Source organism: Columba livia, chromosome 10 (genome assembly GCF_036013475.1).
Source record: "Columba livia isolate bColLiv1 breed racing homer chromosome 10, bColLiv1.pat.W.v2, whole genome shotgun sequence".
Lineage (NCBI taxonomy): Eukaryota > Metazoa > Chordata > Aves > Columbiformes > Columbidae > Columba > Columba livia.
This window is the reverse complement of record NC_088611.1, coordinates 5103435-5127250: the sequence shown is the minus strand read 5'-3', so window position 1 is coordinate 5127250 and position 23816 is coordinate 5103435. Positions and strand designations below refer to the sequence as shown.

Here is a 23816-nt window from a genome sequence, read left to right as displayed (position 1 = left end):
AGGAGCTCTTAGCCCCATCCTTTTTTAGTTGATTTTTTGTTTGCTTTAACCTTTAGTAGTTTAATTTCATGTGGATTTTAGTACTACCTTTAGTTTACACTCTCTTAATCACAGGATTAAATATCAGGATTTTTACACTCTGTTGCTCTGTTTCCAGGCAAAACCAGGAGTTACAAGTAGGGTTTTAAAGGGCTTGCCTTGGCTGGCTGCACGCTGGAAACCCAAGCAGAGCCAAAGCCAGGTTAAGCCGTGTGTCCTTAGGCAGACAGACCCTTGCTCTGCCCTGCTACAGATGTATATTTAGCCTGTGTGCCCTTTCCAATAACAGCCGGGAGAAGATGCCTGGAGAGGAATGCGAGTCATCGCTTCTCCGAATGCCGTCTCGGGATCCTGCTCTCTGTCACGAAGTGCTGCCTGAGCCAGAATCGCTGCCTTTGTAACTCTGCCCTCTACAAAACTGTCCCATCCCACCTTTTTTTTCTTTTTTAACCCACATGAAGTTTTAACGTTCATGTTTACAACCCAGTTGGGTCCTGGAGGGGGGATGTCCTCATTTTCTTTTGAGCCTGGTTCAGGTGAGTTTGGAGTCCTTTTATTAGTGGAGAGCCTGGACCCTTGTTCCCCATCATCCTCATACCCCGGTACATTCCGCTTTGCTCCAGGACGGATCTGTTTTGTACCCTTGATCCCCGTTGCCCTTCTCTGTCCGCCCTCTCTCGAGATGGGGCAGTGTTTAACCTGTGGGGTGGCACTGGTGATTATTTGGGTCCCCTGCTTGATGGATGTTTATATCCTAATTTGCCTGTTTGCTGCCAGCAGCCTGGAAAATGGCAGTTCTACCTGGCTGCGATGTTTGTAATTAGAGGGGAAAAAGTGATCTCTGAGGCCTTCGAAATACTTGGGAAGATAATATCTGAGTTTCCTTTCAACTGAATGCACTTGAAGATACGATCTGAGTTGGCTGTCTGGGAGTAACAAGGTGGGAGGAAGGGATTGATTGTGGTTGCTGAAACTTTCATCAAAGAGTCAGAAGTCTTCCCAGCCAAAATCTGTGGCGGGTCAGTCGGCACAGCCAGAGCACAGGACCTGTGGGCTGCGAGGGGACAGGCCAGCAGCAGTGACAAGCAAAGGGACATCCACGGTGTTCTAGCAAGTGTGTCGGGTCGGTGTGTGAGTGTGTAGCCGTGAGGTGCTTGTGGGTGCCGCAGTCACCCCCTCCTGCCTCCTGAAAAGTCTTATTGCTGCACCTTGCAGGGGAAATGTGCTCGGCAGGGAAAGAGAACCACGCTCCATGTCTGGCTGGCAGGAGTGCTCTGGTGTCCCCCATGCCTCTGCTGCTCCGCACTGCCCTGTGCACGCATCTCCGTGGGGTGCCCCGGGTCTGGGGGGGGCTGGAGGGAGAGAGACTGCAGCACATCCTTGTACAGGGCAAGAAGCCTTCCCGGGAGCAAAGTCCCCAGCTGGGAAGGGCAGTAGGGTGGACAGGCAGAGGCAGCTTTTTCCATCATTTTGCATCGTTTTATCTTGGAGCAGTAAGTGCTGGAGATCACATGGAGATCACACATCCTAAAGAACGCAAACCCTGTATGTTCTCTGGACTGGTCCAGCTCCCTATTGCTGCTCACTCAGCGCTTTGCTGTCTGTCAGTCGGTCTCTCTGGCCCCAGGCTGGGGGAGAACTGCGAGCAGGTTTTGGTGTCCAAGGAGAAACATGATGTGCAAACGAGAGGGCTGTGGGAAGGCTCCATCCCTTCCTGGTGGCACGAAAATGTAATTTTCAAAGAAAAGCAAGAGGAAGCTTTCTACTATCTTCCATTAAGCTACTGGAAAGTTAAATATCTTGATGCTTACTCTAGCAGAATAAAAACCGCTGCGAGGTGTCGATAGCTGTGACCACTTCCCGTATGAGCTTCACCAAGCTGCTTGTGGTGTCTGTGACTTGAGGCAGCATGTCAGTGACAGTTTGCAGCCGAGTTCCCTCCCGGCAGGAGGGTGCTGCTTGTTTCCCTGCCTGGCACACACTTTTAGCACTGCTGGTTTGGGTTTGTTTGGTTTATTTTTTTTTTCCCCTAGATTATTTTTCAGCATCAGAGTTTCCTGTTACTGACACTAGATGTGCTGGAGATGAGCAATGCAGAAATACAAGAAGGGACGAGACTGAAAAAAAGCATCTTTTTTGTGCGTTGTCCTTTGTGCTAGGTGTCAGTTCTGTTGGCTGTTTAACTTGGTGACAATACAGGGTGGGCATAGCTGCAGAAGAGTGTGTTAATGCAATTTTAGGGCAGAGAATCAAGTACAGCTTGGTTGGGCTGATGGTATCTGGGGTGAGCAGCTAATGATGGTGAGCTTGGGGGCTCCATGAGCACTGATGGGGGCTCACTGCTGAGCAGGCTTTCCCTTGCAGTTCCATCTCAGATGATGAGCTGCCCGCTGCTGTGTTTTTGATGTACGCGTGGCTATAGGAAGGCAGCGTTGAGCCAAAAACTTGTGAATGAACCTGTCTTTTAGAGAGACAGCCAGTCTGGGTGTGCAGCCGCTGTCCCTGCGGGTGCCTGGTCAGCACCTTCCCCCACCGTGCCCGCCGGTGCCGCTCCGTCTGCGTGACCAGCACGTCTCTGTGCCGTCCCCATCCTGCATGTCCCTCTCCGTATCTCATCCCCAGCGCAGCAGGAGCCCGGGCCATCCTCTGACAGCGTACATGGAGGTTGGAAATAACCCCCCGAGTCATTTGCAGCACATTGTAGCTTATACCATAGGCTGCCTTTGTTCCAGGGGTACATCCAGAGCTGAGCAACGCAGAAACTCCTACTGTTTCCTAAATTTCACTCTCCAGAATGTTCTTTGTGCATATAATGTGCCAAGCTTGCAGACTGGCATACTCTTAGTCTTGAGGAGTCTGCTTCTATTAGCTCATCAGTTGGGTGCTGGGTTGCTCTGCCCAGGTGTGCTGCCTCCCAGCTGTTTTCCCCTCTGCCCTTCTTTCCTAGACCCCTTCGGCACAGCGCAGATGTGCCCGGAGCACCCGCTGCCTCTGCCCACCGCCGGTGCCTGCTGTGGCGTTGCGGAGCGGGGAGCACGCACGGCAGAGTGCCATCTTTGTGTGCCGGGCCGGTGACGCCGGATTTCATCATCCCTCCTGCTCCCTGCCTTGACACGCAGACGCGCGGTAGCTGACAGGGCTTGCCCGGAGACGCTCCTGTGGAAACACGCACAGATCTCTGCAGAGACAATACCTCTCTGCTGGAAAGTTGCACTGGCCCTTTTTGGTTGAGTTGGAGTTCGCTTCCTTAGAGAGAGGCCTCATGTTTACTGCTTTCTTTAATGGGGCTATTGGTAAATAAGCAATCAGGTAAGTGGGATTCCTCCTAACTCTCCTAAATACCTTCTTATCTGGAGTAGAGAACTGCACAGCAGTCACCTGAGCCTCCTGCATGCTAGGCTCAGTGGCGCTAATATGCTGGCAGTGATTAATTACCGCAGCCCAGTGATGTGATGGTGTGCTTGAGCAATTGGATTAGATGCAGCTGGACGGAGACTTCACTTTCGCTGGTTCTTGCTGAAGCAGTGCTGTGATCGGCCCTGGAGGAGGAGTGGTATCTAGGGCAGCCGCGCTCATGCTGTCAGGACACATCCCTGGCCCAATACTCCTCACTCTGTGCTGTGCAGAAGAAAACGTCCCCGGGAAGATGCGTGGCCAGGAGTAGATACTTTGTCCTGCTCTCAGTCCCATCTTCTGTCTGCGCTATTCTGCGTTCCTGAATAATGAAGGTAGAGCATGTCCTTAACATGCCAGTGGGCCTTGTTGCTGCATGGAGAAGGAGCAAGCTCCAGCGTTGTCTTAACAAGTCAGCATCATATCAAGTGCAGCATCATATCAACATAACTTCACCCAGCAGGCCCAGTTCCTTGTCTCTGGGATGGGGTTTTGGCACTGGAGATCAGGCATCAACATTGGCACGTGCACCGAGCGCTAGCGCTGAAGCAGATGTTGCTGCTCACTTTGATGTTTCATCCAACGCTCTGGAGGTTCAAGGTTGAGACCAAAAGAGCGCGCTCAGAAGCAGGATGATAAAGAGAAAGTCACTTCTTTCAGAAGATCAGACAGAACGAAACATCCTGAAATTCAGGACTAACCTGAACCTTTGTGTTTGTTCTGTGAAACTGGGCAGTAGGGATCCTGCTGGAAGAAGGAGCACTGTGCCATGCAGAGAAGCTGGGGTGGTCTAGCCTTCCCTTGTAACTGGGAAATGCTGTCCAAGTCCGTTGGCCTTGTGGCCTGACGCTTCCCAGAGATCAGCAGACCACCTGCAGAATGCCATCTGCGTTTGGGGCTTGGCCCTGTTTTGAGCTTGTGGGAAACTGTCTGAAGCACTGAGTGATCCAGAACACTGACTTTTCCCACATACAACTGGCACGATGTCTCAAACCAGCTGGGTTTCACCCATGGTAGTACCGTGTGGAGTGATGTGGGCTCTTGAACCTGAGGCACCGTGCATGTCCCCAGGGCTTGTTGAGCCCCACTGCAGGTGACATCTGCTCTGTTCTGCAGCCACATCGGGACCTGCAGTGCTGGTGGCCGCGGGACTCGCTGGGCAGGACTGCTGGCTTTCAGGCAGAGAACCTTCTTTCACAGAAGGTGTTGAGCCTTGAAGCGATGGTCCACGTGGACCTCAGCGCTGCGGGCAGTGCCTTGTTCCAGCTCTCTGCCGGGCTGTGCACCCTGCCTCTCCTCTGTGCATGCTGTGAGAGGCTGGCACTGTTTCAGCCTCTGTCGATTGTTTGGTGAGGTGGAGCTGTGTTAAGGGATTTTTTTTTTTTGGTGGTGGTGCAAGTTTGTTCTCAGATCTTCTGTTTGTGGGTTGTTTTTTTTTTTTTCCTTATCAGCTACTGAATTCCTCCTATACCTCCCATGTGCGCTGCTTCCATATGCAGAGGCTGTTCTTCTGTAGATCTGCTAAAATGAAATTCTGAATTTGCGTGACCCGCAAGTGTCACACGAGGCCTTCATGGCCAGTGCGTGAGTCGCTTGGCTGAGGGGCACGTATCAGATGGGCAGGGTTTGTTGCCTGCTCTGATAATTGTTTCTGAAATGGGCAATGACTTCATCTTCCTCTCCTGCTCGCCACAGATATCAAAACCAGCTCCTTTCTGCCCAAATACTCCTCTCCATCCAACAAAAACCGCCCCAGGCTGGATCCTGTCATTTGGCTGAGCAACACGGGGCCGCGCTGTGCAGGAGCTCCACTGCAGCCGTGACAGGGCCGGGACTGGCCTGAAGATGTGGTGCCAAACCCCTCCAGGCATCTTCAGAGCTCCGTGTGGCTGTACCAGCGTGTCTGTCTGTCTGGTTGTCTGGGGTGTTTCTCCCCGGCTCAGTGAGGCCACATTTCTGTGCTGATGGCATCTGGGCCCTGCAGCAGCCACGGGGCTGCCGGGTCCTGCTGCTGCCACTGCTGCTTTCCCCCTCTGCTCCCAGCGGGTCCCTGCTCCTGCCTGTTCTTGCTGTGCGGGTTGTGTTCTGGTCCCACATGCAGCAGGACTTCCCAACGAGTAGGCTTCAGGAGACATTGCTCACGGGACAAGGCATCATCACAGCACTGTCCATACCCCGCGCACCATGGAGGCTGGAGGCGGTTCCTTTTTCTGCTAATTTAAGGCACTGCAGGGATGAGAGTCCCTCATTTTCCTGCTGTGATGATCAGTGGCCTCCTCAGGACCTCTTGCAGATGTGTCTGGAGAAGCAGCTCAGGCATCTCGCTCTGGGTGAAGACCACCATGTGTTTGGTTGCCTTTGGGAAGAGCCTGGCCTTGGCTTCGCTGTTGTTTTATGTGGTGTTTTGCTGTCCCAGTCAGTTCAGGCAGTTGGAACAATGACAGCAGCAGGGGAATGGGCTTTCTTCTGGCACTGGTGTCTCTCACCAACCATCTTCCCGTCTCTTGTGGTTTCCAGCAGCGTTATTCTGCCTCTGCTGTCTCTTGCCTTCTACTTGAGACAGGGTTTCTGTGATTGGCAGCGGTCAGATCAGATGTCTGCTGTAGCCCGTTATTATTGCATTCAGCTCATAATTTCCACTACCTAAGCCCTCTTTGATAGCTGCGACTGCTCGCTGGGTCCGTTACGTTGGCATGGGAGATACCAGCCCCTCTGCATGGGCGGTTTGTTGTGAAAAGGCCCATCAAGGGGTGAGGGTGTGCTAGTGCTTGTGTGCTGCCTCAGCTTCTCTAGAGTGCAGGTTTTGGGGTGAGCAACCAAATCTTATCTTCTGTCATTCCTAGAGCCTGCTGTGGTAACCTTGGCTTGGTTGCCAGCACGAACAAGCCCTCTGCCTGCTTCTGCAAGCCCATGGTGAGCAACATACTCTTACCTGGCCGCAGGACAGCTCCTCGTGCTGCCCCGGGAGCTCTGCAAGGGCAGGACGCGGTGGGATTTCCCTTCTCACCCGCTCTGGCTCCGGGGTCTCTTGGGACAGTGTGATACAACACAGCTGGAATGGGATAAAATAAATCAGAGTGTGCTCAGAGGACTGGGAGCTAGTGGTGAGGAGTTGGGCTGGGTTTGCTTTGGGAATTTGGAGCCGCTCCTCTCTCAGCCTGGACAAAGGCGAGTTGTTTCAAGACACAGGAGTGTCCGTCCTCCCGTCCTGCATGACCTGCTGCCCCGCTTATTGCCTCAGATCAGTGACAGAGAGCTGTGCTGGCTGCACGCTGAGATGCTGGAGTGGGCAGCGTGGCTTCCCCAGGGCCCCAAATGGTGAGCGTGGCTTCCCCGGGGCCGCCTCGGTGAACCCCCTGGCTCTCCTGCAGACAGGCCGGGCAGAGGAACGTGGGGGCGCACACAGATCCGAGACTCCACACAGCCAAGGGAGGAGCAGTGAAGGAAATAACGCACTGTAGGAAGAGAGGAGGGAAAGGAGAGCTGTGACCCAGGGGACCAGAGGGAGGGTGAGGATGGGGAGGAAGCAAATGAAGGAAGAAAACAGCAAAGCGAGAGAGAGCTGGAGGTGTTTCTTGGCAGAGCATGAGGCTGGGTGAGCTGGACGGCCTTAGTGGTGACAGACACAGTGTGTGTAGCTTACTGCAGTCTGAGTTTGGGGGGCATATTGCTGGCCCCAAAATGAAGTCTAAACATACTGGCTAATGCCAAAAGCTGGAACTGAGGAGGAGCTTGGCTCATGGGTCAGAAGAGTAGAAGTGTCTGTTGTGCATCAAGTTGTTGATGGAGTACCAAGAGGTTTCTTGGGGTTTTCAGATAGGGTAACTGGCATTTAGAACCACTGATGCCGCAGCCTGGCTTCAGCTTACCTGGAAAGGTCCCCTGTCACCGCTCTGCTCTCTCAGCTTCAGTTGTACCTGCCCAGGTGCCGTCTACCTCCTTGTGCCTATCTCGGGATGCTGTGGCTTCCGAGCAGCAAGAACGTGGCAGTGTGCACGCAAAAGCAGGAGGATCTTGTTTCCCCAGAGAAGCTGCATGTCAGAAAAGGAGCTGAGAAGCTTTTGGTCTCTTTAATGGTAGTGATAACTCCTGCAGTTAAATAAAAATAAAGAAAAAACAAAACTAAGAGGGTAGCGTGGCAGGGCGCCCTCTGTCCATTGCAAGGTGTGTGTGTGCTAGCACCTGGCTTGGATATTGTGATAATGCCCTGACTTGGTTCCCGTTGTTTCCCCAGGTTCACAGGACTCCTAGGATGAGGCTGCTGTGAAGGACCAGCGGATCCCCTGCCCGCGCTGCTGCAGATTCCCCGCCGCCCCATTCTGGCCGGAGCACCGTCGCCGCCGGGCAGAATGACTGTTGGGTGCCCCATGCAGCCCCCGTTCCTGGGGAGGACTTGGCTCCCCGTGCTGCTGCTGGCGGCCTCTGCTCACTGCCACTGGCCCAGTGAGCCGGCAGACGTGGTTCGGGACTGGGAACACCAGCTGGAGGCCTCCATGCACTCTGTGCTCTCGGACCTCCGGGAGGCCGTGCCGGCCGTGGTGGGCATACCGGACAGCTCTGCCGTGGTGGGACGCTTCTTCAGAGTCTCCATCCCCACGGATTTAATTGCTTCCAATGGAGAGATTGTCCAGGTGAGAAGTGCCGTTCCCTGAGGTTCATTTTCGGTTCTATTCTCCCAGGAGTTGAGCTGGTCACCCCACTCATAGGCTGGGTCACGAGCAGACTTAGGGTTTTGTAGAACTATGGGAGAATGGTTTAAAAAAAAAAAAAGCCTCACTTCACTGCAAAGTTCTTTCCTTGCGTAATAATGAAGAGAGGAGACTTCTCAGGGGTGACCGATCGGGTTTGTTGGCTGTATTTAAACTGTGAAATACTCTGCCCCTGCAGTGATGGGCACAATCGTAAGAAGATGTTGCCTTGGGCCCTGGGGAGCCACAGATTTCCTGCGCCTGCTGCTCTGACGCGCGGGGAGTTTGCTTCGCTGTGGTAACAAAACATTGCTGGACAAACAGACCTTGTTCTGCCAGCGGGGCTCTGGGCTGCCTTTGACACAGTCTCTTCTGACCTCGTCCCCGAGTCCTCTTGGGAAAGATGGGAGCCTTTCTCTTTATCCGACTTAAACACATGCTGCTGGCGCTGCAGACACCTGAAATCTGACTTTTGGAGCTCATCCTGAGGGCAAGAAAGTGTCAGAATAGCCCAGAGGAGGGTGGGCACGCTGCTGAAAACACACGTGCTCGTCTTTAGTCCTTTCCTGGGAGGGTGCTGAGAAGTTATCTTCTCAGTATCTGCTTGCCTGGATCGTGTGGAGTTCAGAAAATTCTGTTCTTAAACAGAATTACCTTCCAATCTTGGGATTTTTTTTCAAAGAACAAAATTGCAAAATAGTTTTAAAAATCCATTTTTAGAAAACATTATATAAAAGACAACCTTCTATTGTGTCTCAGAAGATCAGAGGGAGAGGGAGATGGAGAGCAAGTCGGGAGAAAGTCTGACATCTCAGCTTCTCAACCCAGGCAGGATTGTTTTAGCTCTGCGTACTGTCACGCAGTTACCTCGATCCAAATATGTGATCCCGCTGGCTTCAGCGCGGGTGCCGGGACCGTGACGTGCCCGTGGTAGGCAGAAAATCTGAAGAATGCATCTGTTACCGACAGATGGTCAGATGGGGAGGAGGAAGGTGGTGGGTGAGCCCCTGGCTGGAGCAGTCGGAGAAAGGGCCGGGCTGGTTTTGGAGTAAAGGCTGTGACATTTAATTGTCCCTGCGGGCCAGGAGGCTGGTTCGGGGGGAGGCGGCGGTGCCTGCCCTGCTTTAACCACAGCAGCTTTCCTGAGCACGGGCACCCGTGTAGTGCTGGGCTGGAGCACTCCAGGCGGGTGCAGCGAGCCCAAGGTCTGTTGTGATGGAAATGATATCTTTGGTTTGGGATTTTGCATCGGAGTGGCTTGTTCTGGTGTCGTCTAATGGCAAGAATGATTTTCAGCGTTTGTATAACACCACAGCTTCCTCTGTCTCCTTTTCTGGGCACAAAAGCCACCTGTGATAGCTGCAGGAAAATCCTGATAGATTATTTTAACCCCATCTGATAGCTTTGAGCAATACCTCTGCGGCTCTGGACATGAGGCATGTTTGGGAACACCAGCAGGTCCCTGAAGAGCTTTGCATGGAGCAGGACCCAACAGTTGCTGGTCATGTGTAGTTCAGCGAATGCTGGGAGCGATTTTCACGCTTGACGGTGGGTTTGCCCAGATGCACGTTGCATCTGTTCACCTTGAAATTGATTTTTAAAAGTACAGCAGGCTGACTTAGCCAGCGTCTCTGGGAGGGCTCGTTTGAGGAGAACGTGCTGGCTGCGGAGCACGGCTGACCTTTGCTGTGGGGACTGGATTCCTGGCTCATGAGAGCTGCGTGGGCAGTGTTGGGTGCTGGGGTGCATTTTTGTTGTGCTGGAAAGTTTCAGGGCAAGTCACTCTTGTCTTTTTCCCAGGCTGCCTTGCACTTCTCAGCCAGAGCAGTAAAAGCGTGACACTTCTGGGTCTGGCTAACTGCTGTACTTAAATTGTAATAAGAAAGAGTAAGGACTGTGCCCTCTGAGGTGAAGCACTGGCTCAGGGTTTACAATGAGTCGGGGTTGCCTATACACAGACCCCTTAGATTTCTAAGAAATTGGCTATTATTTAATTCAGTTTAAAAAAAGCTGATAGTTGATGCCCCCAAGTTCCCAGGAGCTTCCCATCTGGAACCTGAAGAAGGTGTGATGGCTTCATTTCTAGATAATTCTCACCCATTATTTCTGGGCTCAGTTTGTTTGGTGGCGGGGGAATCGCCTTGAAGCTGCTTCTCAGATCCCCTCCCTACTTGTTAGCAGATTCCAGCCGGCCATAGACAAAATACTTTTCTCTGCAAACTTGGTTTGTGGGCTGGAAACAATGCCAGGCATCTGCAGCGTGGCGGGGGAGTGCCGTGGGCACATCTGTGCAGACACGGCGCTCTGGGCACAGGTACGGGCTCCTGGGAGCCATCGCCGGCGTTTCCATGCCACCCCCAAGCTGCTCGAGAACAGGTGAGGTTTTTATGGTTAAGTACAAAAGCAAGTTTATTCTAACGCACTCAGGGAGCAAGTCAAGATGCCAAGGTGGACACACAGAAAATGAGTAAAAAAAACTACCTCATGTCTTAATTTCAGAGTCTGGTTTTCACATTGCTCAGAGCCAGCTGTCAGCAGGGCTTTGTGGCCATTGTAACTCATGGCTGGCAACTAGAAACCCCTGTTGCCTGTGCCTTGGCTTGCTGAGCAGATGTGATAAGCTGGGTCAGGCATTAATGTGTCATCTGAAGGGCGGCTGCAGCTTGCAGGTATTTCAGCTGTTGTATTTGGGGGCAAGTTAGCCCAGACGCTGTCCTCTAATCCTCCTCACCGCTGCAAGATTGCTCTCCTGGTGTCTGAAGGTGTTTTGGACATGAACGCTCTTTGCTGTGCCTTCCCAAAAAAGGGTTAACACCCTGCTACAGCTGCGTTTGACACCAAAACCTTGCCATTTTTACAAGGGTTGAGTTAAAACATTTGATCTCCCCCCGTATCGTACACCCCTATTGCCATGCATAACGGAGGTGCTGGGGCTGGTCCCCGTGGTCAGTCGTCACTGCCTGACCGTCTCCTACCCCATTTCCACCCGAGGCTGTGCCGAGTCTGACCCGTCACCTCTCAGCTGTGTCCTGTTGTTGGAGAACAGGTCACGCAGGGACCAAAGACCAGGTTGGATTTCCCGTTCCTGCCACTTCCATTGGAAGCTACTCCAGAATCTGGCTGCTCTGATTAAAAATGCAGCTTCTAGCCTAAATTTAGAGATGGGTAGAAATATTTATATGTGCTGCCCTTTAGCTTAAATCAATTCTACCTTCATAATATTTACTTCCTTTATGTATTTATAACTGACAGGCATATTCCCCTGTCTTGATTTTTATTTGGTTAAGCAAGGAGCCTCTTTAGTCTTTTTCATAAAATAAGCTTTCTTTTCCTCTCCCCATCTCTGCAGCTGTCTTCTGCACCTCTTCCAGCTTGAGTTTATTTTTCTTATGTTTGCGTGAGCACATATATTCCAGATGAAATTTTACCAGAGCCTCTCATAAAGGCATCAGAACTTCCTTTTCTCATCTATAAATAACCTTTTTTTTTTAATGTATCCTACAATTGTTTGCTTTTCCATGTCTGCCTTGCTTTGGCTCGAACATCTTGCCATCAGCTGAAATATCCAGGTCTGTGGTTTTTTCTGCTTCCAGTCGTTGGGGTCCCAGAAGAAGACACGAGGCAAGGCACAGGATCGTTGATTTTGCGCTGCCGATCTTGGTCTCCACGAGATCTGCCAGTCCCATCTCCAAGGTTGTCCCATTTTTCTTATACAAAAACATAAGCCTCCCGTTGCTGTCTGGGTGATAACACAAGTAATGGAGGTGAGAACAGTGACACTGGTGTCACTCTGTCTGCACTGGGGATGGTGGCTGCTCTCCACCCATCCCACCTGCGAGGACACCCTGGCACAGACCGGGAAAGCCGACACTGGCCTTGGCCCACAACAGAAGACATTGGCTTGGTCATCACCTCCATCCTGCACGCAGGACGTGGGTTGCACTTGGTGCAGAAACTGCTGTAGAAAGTATCTGGCATTTGAGCTGTCGCACAATCCGATATCCTAGATGTACATGTCTGCTGTATACAAAGACATGCCATTTCATGGCTTTTGTTTAAAGGTGGGTCTGTAAGATATGCTGGAAGGAGAGAAATCTGCGGTGTGCACTGCTTCCCGAGGCACATCCCCGCACAAGCAGGTGATTTGATGTGTGTTCCTTGAAGGCGCCTAAAGCTGCAGACCTGGGCGTGTTGGACGTGGGATGGATCCCACGGAGCAGATCTGCTCAGGTTCATTCACCGATGCTGAGAAGGTCTCAGGTGAGCACAGCTAAGTCTTAGTATTCTTGGCTGTTCTTTTGTTTCATTTTGTAGCGCACCATCTCAGCGATGCTTTGTTGGGAAGACAGATAAAACATGTAGTGAGGGCCCCAAGAAGCTGTATGCAAACAGAGCTGGTGGCAAGTGATTAGCACACCTGAATTAACTCAGAAGGCTGATGTACGTGGTGCAGCTGTGCAGTGGGTTTGTGGGGTTATCAAGCACTGGATGTTAATCTGGGCAAAAAGGAGTCCTGCTTTCCAAGCAGGAGCCTGATTTTTCCAGTGGTTGTTCTGTTTAAGTGGCTTTTACTGAACAGCTTTATTCTGTTCAGACTCCAGGGACCTTGTTTTCTAAACAGGATCTGCAGGGTTGGGTTGCAGGAGTCCTGACATCTCGTACGTGCTGCCGGGACTGTCCCACACACCTCAGCCCTGCTCCGACCCAAAGCGAAGGGCTGGCTGTTGGCAACCAGCCTGCAGTGCCAGGATGCTCCGTTTCAGGCAACAAAACTGTGAAATACTGATTCGTTTATTTTCTTCTCTTGCAATGATCCTTATTCCAGAGAGTTTGAACTGAACGTGAATTTTCAAGTGGCATTCCTCAAAGGAGGAAGACAAGCAAAGAGCACTCCTGAAGAGCCGTGTCATCACTCTGGGTATCTTAAAAGGCTCTTTGTGTTGAAGCGTTTGAGCTTCACCTCGTCCCTGGGGTCGCAAGTTTTCTTGCACTTTGCCTACCCAGAAGGTGTAGCAACAGCAGCTGTTTGGAGGGGAGCGCGCTGGGATAAATGCCAGTGCCTGGAACAGGTCCAGGCAAAGGACTTCTTGGGCAGGGCTTTGCTCAGCTGCCATGCTGCAATCTCATTGATAAGATGGGTTGATAAGATTTCTGCTGGGGGGTTCAGGGGGCTGCTTATCTTTTTCCTGCAGCAAGACCGTGTCGGGGAATTTGGCATTTTCAGTGCACGCTTAGTAACAAGCTCTGAATTTGGAGGAGTGGAAAATGTGACTCAGTCTTATTATAAACTTAGCTTTTCAGCTGGGCTGGGAAGTTCCTTGTTTTGTCCTGCTCTTAGGGGTCCTTGCCCTGAGCATGCGGGGAGACTGAAGAATGCGACGGTGGGGAGAATCCTTCGACAGAGCCGACCTGAGCTGGCAGGACCCGGCTTGCCTTCCCTCACCGCGCTCCCCGGTGCCGGCTTTCCCGCAAGCTGCTGATGGCAGGAATAAATTGCCAGGGCTGGTGAGCTGCGCGGCGGCAGCGCTAAACCCCCAGCACTTGGCATCCCTGCTGTGCGGTATTTTTGCTTCCCTTTGGCCTTTCACTTATAAAAAGTCGTGCTGAAAGAACAGCCTGGCTGAACTTTTTTTTTTAAAGCCGTTTGAGGCTTTTCCTGCCCCCCGAACAAGGGGGAAAGCGGGGTGTGGGCAGCCCGTGCTGACCCCGGCCCTGGCGCGGGCGGCTGCTCCTTCCCGCTCCAACAATAAGGCTAAACAAATCCTTCCAAGCTGCTTGCATGGGCCGATGAAAGGAGGATTTCTTGGGACACTCAATGTTTTGTAGTGACCTCCCCGTGAAACAGCTGTTGTGTTCCCTTGCCCAGGCAGAGTGGGACGCTGAATGGTGCCCTTATAGCAAACACAGAGGCACATCTGGGAGAGAAGCCGTCATGGTAGGAGTATGCGAGGACGGCATGAGCTGGGCGTAGCCGCTCAGCCTGCGCTGTTCCGAAACCATTTTGCTGATGGTGGAGAAGTTGGTGAGACAAAGCATCACCCTTCAGAGAGACTGTGGCCGCACAGCACAGCCCTGCGCTCTGCGGAGGAGAGGGGATGCTTTGTGTGCTTGCCTGTTTAACGGCTGGAAAATGCAGATTAGCGGCAAACACATAAACTTCTTGTTCAGGTTTTCATGAGCATGTAGAAGTAGAGCAGCTACTTCAAGTAGCTTTGGCACCTGGCCCTTCAGGGACTGAAGTTCGAACTGGAAGTCGAGGGCCAGGACCTGTGATCCAGCCTCTGCATCCTTGCTCTCCCTGAGCTCAGCTTTCGGAGCTGAAACGTTTGATTTTTTTCTAAGGCGACAGCTTCGGTGCACAGGGGCGTTCAGGAAGAGCTCTGCAGGGCTTTCACTGGCACCAGCTGGAATGTGGGGTTAGTTTGACCATCTTGCCCTGTGCACAGAGGAAGCACCAATTACCGGCTGTTCCCTTATAGCGTTTGGTCTGTGAACAGAGGTGATGAGCTCCTGCTGGCTGTGAAGACTCAGGTCACCAAGGCTGACGTACTTCTGAGAACCAGTCAAGCCTATGGGCTGTTTTTAGACTTTCAGGGGCAGATGCGTCTGCATGAAATGTCCTGGAGCAGCTTGTTTTTGTCCATGAGTTCGTGCACTTTGGTGCGAGGCGTGCAGGAGAGCAGTGTGGGCTGAGGATACCCCACAGCTCTGGCAGGTATCACAGTCTCCTCCGTGGGGAAGCGCGTGTGCTGCGATTCATCCCGCTTGCTGTGCCAGGGAAATGCAACTTTCCTTTCTGCAGACTGAGCTTTCCTGTGGCACAGCGCTATGTGGTGGCACCAAGGCTGTGCCCAGCAAGTGGAGACTCCGAGAGGTGTCCGTTCTCCTTATAAATGTCCGTTCTCCTATAAATGTTTTCTGAGCTTTGTGTTTCTAGGCAAGACCCATCTGATGTCCTCCCTAGCTTGTAATTCTGCTGTATTTGAGGCAAGGAGTGGGGAGGTTGGATTGGAGGCTCCTTGTGTTATGTGGTTGCACACAGGTGAGCGTCCCTGTCAGGGCTGCTCCTTGGGGCCAAAGACTCGTGGCCGTTGTGATCTGAGGTTTGTCACCTCCTGCCCTGAGCTGTCGTGTTCCCCAGCCTGATGCAGTCGCATCTCCTGCAGGACCTGCACGGAGCAGCAGTACCCAGATGCTTTGGCTGCACTTCAGGCACTGGCTCTATCTTCGTGTTGGTGAAGAAGAGGAGCGCAGAGCCTGCTTCCCAAAACGAGGGCTTCATCCTCTGACTCGGGCCCCACGTTCTCATCGCTTCTCTTGGCCCCAGATGGGCTGTACCAGCACCATGAACCATTGCAGTGCCTGTGGTTCCAGCAGCACTGTGGCACGTGTGGAACCGTGTCTCTGCCATCACATGTGAGACAAGTCAGCCCAAAATCTGCCTGCCACCATCTCTGGTTTCACCATCTGTTGCTTCTGCTGCCAAAACTGCCCAGTGCTGCTGCATTAGCAGGGGGTTAAGATGGAGCTGGGTTTAGACAAACAGCTTAGGTTTGACTCTTTCTCTGCAGCTGTATTTGCATTTGAATTGTCTCTTGGTTTCCATTTTCTCTCCCCTGCCCGCTGGTTAATTGCTCGCAGGAGCCTGAGGCTGCAGACTTGGTTTAACAGCAGTTAGGTCAGCGTGCTGGAGCGCGGTTCAGCTGCCGGCTGTTCAGATGCTGGGAGGGCTCAGCCGGGGTACTTTTCATTATTGGCCGTGTGTGTTAGGGTAACGCTGAAGGTGCAACCCAGAAGGGGAGTCTGTCGCACCATGAGTTGTCATCAGTAATTATACTCCAAATAAAATCCTTGGCACGGGGTCGATGTCTCACAACAGCTGGATGCAGGAGGGGAAGGGGGCGGTGGGAGACCTGGCAGAACCCAAAAGCAGTGATTTTTTTATTTTAGGGCTGATTTGGAGGGGCAGAGGAAGGAGCCGAGTCCTTCATTGTTGTGCTAAAGGGGGACCTGTAGCAGGATCATACAGTACCTGGCTCCTCACCACCTCCTTTTTGGAGGGTTCATGGGGAGGAGGAGGAGGACTAAATTCTTGGAGGATTAGCGGGCGCTCTGGTAGGCAGGAATGCGGTTTTTGCCTGAATTCCCTCGGAGGCAGCAGTTTTGCTGGCTGCTCCTTTGCTTATCTTTGTCTTGTTGGCTAAAGGGCTTTTAGATCTAAGTTCAAAAAAAAGAAGTCAAACCAAGCTATCTTCTTTCATGAGCTGACTGCTCTTGGCTGGCCTAAAAATAACAGGCCATGTATATCCGAAAGGACTTTGTGATCAAGGTCTTCAAAACCAGCCAGACCACTGTATGTATTTAAAATCTCAAACATGGCTAATTTTTTAATGGTGTTCAGTACACTGCCGGGCTTGTGTAATCTTTACCCGATAAGCGTTCACTTACAATTATCGCAAATAATGGGAAAACAAAGGCGGCCTTCTTTTTCTTGAGCAACGGAAGAGTTATTTTGAAACCAGAGAGGGAAATGACAGGGCTTAAGGCTGATATTTATTGCCTACATAGAAAACTGGGAAACTTTTAACATGAAAACTAGAGATCCCAAATGATTAACTATGTGTAGCCTTACCACATACCTTTGAAGCAATATTTGAAGGAAACATTGCAAGAACAGAGTCCAGGGCTCCCCGCTTCACACCACACAAACACAGCAGCCACCGTGACCAGGACGGGCCCACAGCGAGGGCTCCGCTGCTCCGTGTTCATTTAGGATCAAGGATTTTTATTCGGTCTGATAACTGCTTTGATTATCTAATCTTGCTGGGCTCTTCCTTGATCACGCAAGCACGGATGGGTTTCGGTGCCAGGGCAGCAGCTGTGCTCGAAGCGGAGCCGTGGCATCCAACGCCTGGGACTTGCTGCCCTCCCAAAGATGTCCCAGGGGAGGCACAGGCGTCTTCATGGGTTTCATAGGCACAATTCACAGAAATTTGATTTTATTAATCACCTCTTGCAGAACCCTTAGAAACAGTTCTCATCTCCTTACAGGTTGAATACAGCTGAACTAGCTCAGCTCTTTTTAAATCAAGTTTAAGTGGCTTCATAACTGTTTTGCAGCCCTGGCATCCCTGTTAGAACAAGTTGTCCCAGCAGGTGATTGCCCAGCCTGGTTTTCAATGTGAATCTTTCTAGCAGCAGTTTCATTTTCTAGCATGGGCCCGTAAGAGTGCGAGCTCAGATGTAAATTTTAGCTTTAAAATGGGTTTCCAAGAAGAAGTATTCAGACTGGCCTGTGCCTCCCTCACTGTCCTGTTTGCACATGGGGTTGGCCACCTTTCCTGCGTGAGTCTGGCGATCGAGCATAGGAGCACACACGATTGAATAGAGAACCTCCTAGTGACATGAGATTAAAGGTAGCGCTGTGCCCAGGGAGGAGGGATCACGCATTTAACCACTCAATATTAAGTTTTTATTATTCTTGATTGTGTAAGCCTCAATCATGCTGCGGCTTTGTCCCAGCTCCTGGTTCTGTCCGTAACGTGCACCCAGCCCTGCCGTTCCTCCTCCCTGGGGGCCGATTTTGGCACATGGGGACAAAGAGCAGCACCATCCAGCTCCTGATGTAGATGCTGGATCGCACTGGGTGCTGTCCTGGCATCTCTGGTTTTAGTGAGTGCAACAAAATTCCACTTTTTTTAAAGGAATACAAATGCAGGCCGACCCTTGTTCTGGCCGGGCAGGAGCAGCCCCTGCCTTTGTTCTCCCTGGCAGCAGAGGTGCCAAGGATGGACAATTTGGTCCTTTGTTCCCGCAGGAGGGAGGTTTGGCTCCTGTGCCCGTCTCAGGTGAAGGGCTGGGGTAAAGGCAGCTCCTGTTCTTGCTGTGGGGGGAGCGAGTGCGTGCAAAACTCCCTGGGTAAACAGCCAGGCCGAGGGGAGGGGTGTCCATGTCTCGTTGCCTCGGTTCAGGTGGCATACGTGGGGGTGTGGGGCCCGTGGGGCGGCTTTCTCCAGGTGGTGTAAGCAGGAACCATGATTTCCTGCTGTCGGATATTGCTGCTCAGGAGTTAACTAGAAGCTGTGCTAACAGCTTTAAACTCTGCTCTACAAACTGTACCCGACGTGTCTCATGATGTGCTCTCCAGCTTGTCCAGGCTGGCGGGACACGGGGCTGATCCCATGCAGAGCGCAGGAATGAGGGTGTTGCCCCTGCGGTCATGGCCAAAGCCCTCTGCAGCTCTTGCACAAAACCTTTCTCCTGCTGCTCTCGCCGGAAGACTTTCAGGTGCTACATTATCCTTGCAGAGCTGCGCATCCAGACCCTTCAGTGTGCTGAGACCCGCGGCGAGGGGTCTGTGAGCCCCCTGCCCTTTGGTGTGCTGCATGGATCCACCTGCGGCAGGGAGCGGGAGAGGGCCCCGAATTCGCCACCTGCACAGTGGTGCAGCTCTGGCCACGGCTCTGTGCATGCCAGGGGCTCTCCCCAGCACGGCCGGACCGGGCGAGTCCAGCCCCAGCTCTGCATCGGCACATTGCCTTGCGAAGCTCCTCACCCAGCTTTGAGTTTGGATAAATTATGAAACATGTATGAGCTTTACAGAATTGCAGAGTAACCCAAGCACCCTTTCAGGAGGAGAGCTGGCGCACAGCTCTGCAGTGAGCCCGGAGCCTTGACCAGGCTGTGTCTCTGTGGGCCCCAAAAAGTTCTATTTTCTTTGGGTGGGAGGAGATACCTCGTGGCGAGCCCTGGGAAGCCAGGGCCGGCAGCACACGAGACCCCGCTGCCTGCAGCTGCGGTGCTGCCAGGCCCTGTGCTGGGAGCGCTGGTGGTGAATTCCCGGGGAGGCACTTTCCAAAACGCCTCCAAGCCCAGGGAGGTGGCGAAGCTCAAGTTACTTGTCCCAGGGTATGTAAAGCCCTGGGAAATGTCACAGCCCACCGAGCTGGCAGCGTCACCCCTTCAACCCGTGATCAGCAAGCGGTTGTAGTGCAGACGGACAGACATCAGTTCATGGGAACGTGGGGAAGGGATCCAAGGTGGGAAGAGGAGGGTGGGCTCAGAAAGCACAAATAGATAAACTGGGAAGCAAAGGCAGCTGGTGGGGTTGCTGCTGCTCCCCTGCACCCTGTGGAAATGCCATCGCTGTGTAGGCTTCCCCCGCGGCTGGGCTGCACGGTTTAAAGGGAAAGCTTGAGCTCTCAGACTGCACTTGGCCAAGCTGTACCATAAGCTGTGTGAAAAAGAAGCATTGCTGTTGAGGCAGTAAATAGTGCGTTGGAGTCCTGAGGAGCCAAAGCCACCTGTTGTTTCCAGTCTGCAGAAGCAAGTTGTTATGTGAAGTGAAATCTGTCATTTTGAGCTAACTCTGAGCATAAAGCCAGGCTGGCACGCTGTCCCGTCTGGTGTCCGGCAGCGCCCCAGCCCCTTGCCACATCCCTGCCTGCTCGCGCTGCCCATCGCAGCCCTGGGGTGACAGATGTCGGGTTTGCTCCCCTCCCTTGCTGTTCCTCCGGCCATGCAGGAGGATGCTGTGTTTTAGGCAGTGGTGCAGCGCTCGGGATTTGCTGCTGTGTGGTGAGAGCGGCTGTGCTGCAGCCAGGTGGGGGCCTCGGCTCCGGTTTGCCGGCTTCAGGCCCCTCCAGCTCAGCGTGGCTGCTGGGGCAGCGGGACAAGGCTGAAAGTTAACAGCGAATGTACGTTCTGTGGAGCTGCTGGAACAGTGGGCTTGCAGGGTGGGATCGGGTGAGGAGGGCAGCGAGACGGCAGGGGTGGGCGAGGAGGAAGAGGGAGCAGGAGGAGGGCAGTTGTTGGATCACTGAACTTCACCCTCAGCTTCGTAGCTGCCCCCGTGACTTGGACTCCCCTTCTGCCCTCGGAGAAAATAGACCACTTGTGATTAGTGGTTGCACAGGAAGTGCTAGAGAGCTGGTGGCTGCAGGCGAGGGACCTTGGCAGGACTTGCTGACCTCCCATGGCTCCTTTAGCCCACTGGGACCAGCACACCCTGCAGAGCTCATCCTTGCCACCGTGCAGAGGAGACATGGGCACGTCTAGTTTTTTTCTTTAATCCTTTAAATTAAGTATTACTGCTGCTAGAACCTGTCCTAATGCAGTACTTCTAAAAGCATCTTCTCTCTCCTTTGGTAGATCTCTGAAGCTGGGAAGGACTCCTTGCCTTCTTGGTTACACTGGAACGCGGAGAGCAGCTCCCTGGAAGGGCTGCCCCTTGACACGGACAAGGGCGTCCACTACATCTCGGTGACCACGCTGCAGCCCTTCCCCAACGGGAGCTACGTGCCGCAGACCGCAAACGTCTTCTCTGTTGAGGTCCACCAAGAAGACCACAACGAGCCTCAGTCGGTGCGAGTGGCCGTCCAAGACACGGGTGACGCGGCGCCATTCGTGTGTGGCTCGGAAGAGCCGGTCACTATCCTGACCGTCATTTTGGATGCTGACTTAACAAAAATGACACCAAAGCAGAGGATTGAACTCTTAAACAGAATGAGAAGCTTCTCAGAGGTGGAACTTCATAACATGAAGTTGGTTCCTGTTGTAAATAACAGACTTTTTGACATGTCAGCCTTCATGGCTGGACCGGGAAATGCGAAGAAGGTGGTGGAAAATGGGGCCTTACTCTCCTGGAAACTGGGATGTTCTCTGAGCCAAAACAGTGTCCCCAACATCAGCAAGGTGGAGGCTCCAGCTAAGGAAGGAACCATGTCTGCTCGCCTCGGCTACCCTGTTGTTGGCTGGCACATTGCTAACAAGAAACCTCACCTCCCAAAGAGGATGCGGCGGCAGATCAACGCCACCCCCACGCCTCTCACTGCCATCGGGCCGCCCACCACTGCCGCGCAAGAACCACCGGCCAGGATCGTCCCCACCCCGACATCGCCCGCCATCGCGCCTCCCACGGAGACAACAGCACCCCCCGTCCGGGAGCCCATACCACTGCCCAGGAAGCCCACGGTCACCATCAGAACGAGAGGCCCCATCGTCCAGACCCCCACTCTGGGGCCGATCCAGCCAACCAGGGTCACAGAAGGCACCGGCACGGCCTCGGTGCCGATTCGCCCCACGATGCCTGGGTACATTGAGCCCACAGCGGTGATGACACCGCCCACAACCACCACCAAGAAACCCAGAGTTTCCACTCTGAAGCCAGCCACTCCATCCACGACGGATTCCTCCACAGCGACGACACGAAGACCTACTCGAAGACCCAAAACGCCCCGTCCCACGAAGCCTCCCAGCACCACCAGATCCCCCATCTCCAAGCTGACAACAGCCTCCCCGCCGACCCGCGTGCGCACCACAGCCAGCGGGGTCCCCCGGCCCTGGGAGCCAAATGAGCCGCCCAAGCTGACAAACCACATCGACAGGGTTGATGCGTGGGAGGGCACCTACTTCGAGGTTAAAATCCCATCAGATACTTTCTACGACAAGGAAGATACCACCACTGACAAGCTGCAGCTGACCTTGAAGCTGAAGGAGCAGCAGATGCTGGAGGAGAATTCATGGGTGCAGTTCAACAGCACCAGCCAGCTGATGTACGGCATGCCAGACCGCAGCCACGTCGGGAAGCATGAGTACTTCATGTACGCCACCGACAAGGGCGGGCTCTTCGCCGTGGATGCTTTCGAAATCCACGTCCACAAACGCCCCCATGGGGACAAGTCTCCGGTGAAGTTCAAGGCCAGGCTGGAAGGGGACCACAATGCGGTGGTGAACGACATCAATAAGAAGATCATGCTGGTGAAGAAGCTGGCTCTGGCCTTTGGCGACAGGAACAGCAGCACCATCACGGTGCAGGACATCGCCAAAGGCTCCATCGTGGTGGAGTGGACAAACAACACGCTGCCGCTGGAGCCCTGCCCCCGGGAGCAGATCCGGACTTTGAGCAAAAAAATTGCAGATGACTCTGGCGGGCCGAGCCCGGCTTTCTCCAACGTCCTGCAGCCCGAGTTCAAGCCCCTGAACGTGTCGGTGGTCGGCTCAGGCAGCTGCAGGCACATCCAGTTCATCCCCGTGACGAAGGATGGAAGAGTGATCTCGGAGGCGACACCGACGGTGGCAGCGGGCAAAGACCCTGAGAAGAGCAGCGAGGATGACGTGTACCTGCACACGGTCATCCCTGCCGTGGTGGTGGCCGCCATCCTCCTCGTGGCCGGCATTATCGCCATGATCTGCTACCGCAAGAAGAGGAAAGGGAAGCTGACCATCGAAGACCAGGCCACCTTCATAAAGAAAGGTGTCCCTATCATCTTCGCCGATGAGCTGGACGACTCCAAGCCCCCGCCGTCCTCCAGCATGCCCCTCATCCTCCAGGAGGAGAAAGCCCCGCTGCCCCCCCCAGAGTACCCCAACCAGAGCATGCCGGAGACCACGCCGCTCAACCAGGACACCATCGGGGAGTACACGCCGCTGCGGGACGAGGACCCCAACGCGCCGCCCTACCAGCCTCCCCCCCCCTTCACCGCACCCATGGAGGGGAAAGGCTCCCGCCCGAAGAACATGACCCCGTACAGGTCCCCACCGCCCTACGTCCCCCCGTAACGACCGGGAGGCTCTCGGGGGGAGAAGGGGCCTCCAGCTCCACACCGGTGCTGTCTGTGGGCCGGCAGCCCCCTCGCCAGCCGGGAACCCTAAACCCCAGCCGGCCCTCCCTGGCTGTGCCCGCCGCACCGGAGCACTCGCGGGACTCGCGGGGACACTCGTTTTATTTTTGCCTAACAAGCTTTGGTTTTATTTTATTCATAGAAAAAAAAAAAATCTCGGCTCAAACACGCCTTCCCGGTGGCCGGGGCTTCTGGCCGGGGCGGAGGCGGCGGGCGGGGAGGGGGACGGGGGTTTGGGTCGGGGGTCGGGAGGCGCAGGCAGCACTGGGGTAGCACTCTGGGTCTCCGCTGTTTGCCTTTAACACTAACTGTACTGTTTTTTCTATTCACGTGTGTCTAGCTACAGGACGTAACATGAAAGGTAGCCTAAAAATAATTAAATTCAAGGGACTTTCTGAAGTCGATGTTTTTAAGTTTTTACATTTAATCTGCTGTTTACCTAAACGGGGGTGTGTAGTTTTGGGGAGGGGGCGGGCAGTGCTGTGCTGCAGGCGAGCTCCAGGGGCGATGCGGGCTGGTTAGGGGGAGCCCCTCGGGGACAGCCACCCTCCTCCTTGGGGGATCGGTTGCTTGGTTCTGGGGTTGATTCTTTTACTATATTTTTTTTAATCAAAGAAATCCTGTTTTTCTCACACATCACAAAATAACCATCGGTTGGGTCGGGCTGGCTGGGGGTGGCTCAGCTTGGGGGGCCGAGCCCTGTGCCGTGACGGCTTCCTGACGAGCGCCGGGGTCGGAGTGCGCTTTTTTGGGCAACACCCCCTCCCCATGGGGGGTGTTAGCGACGGGGTTGTTTTCTCTGCCCCGTCCTGGGTGGGAGCGGTGCCCGAGCAGCCGTGCTGGCCCTGGCCCTGGCCCTGGCTCTGCCCGCACGGCTGCTCCTGCTGCTCCGCACCCGATGCTGTTGGAAAAGTTTAAAAGTTTGGGGGGGAAAAGAAAAAAACAAATAAATAAAAAGCTACAGGAATAGATAATAGTAAAAAAAAAAAAAAAAATCAGTGAACTCTCAAATCTAATTTTTTACTAAATTTTTGATACAGCCTCAAATTGTTTTATTAAAAAAAAAAAGACTGAA

The 23816-nt window shown here is 53.4% G+C and overlaps 1 protein-coding gene across 14 annotated transcripts in view; it reads left to right on the top strand.

Moving 5' to 3' along the window:
- Nucleotides 1-23140, top strand: part of DAG1 (dystroglycan 1) — a 49987-nt gene extending 26847 nt beyond the window's left edge. For 12 of the 14 annotated variants that reach the window (XM_065075000.1, XM_065074990.1, XM_065074992.1 and 9 more), the window contains 2 exons: nt 7667-8063; nt 20271-23140. In XM_065075000.1, coding sequence (XP_064931072.1) covers nt 7782-8063; nt 20271-22679 — 2691 coding nt within the window. In that variant the 5' untranslated portion in view covers nt 7667-7781 and the 3' untranslated portion in view covers nt 22680-23140. Of the gene's footprint in view, nt 1-3180; nt 3349-7666; nt 8064-11713; nt 11814-20270 lie in introns of those variants that run through there. The other 2 variants (XM_065075004.1, XM_065074998.1) reach the window with 2 other exon arrangements.
- Nucleotides 23141-23816: the final 676 nt, after the last annotated feature.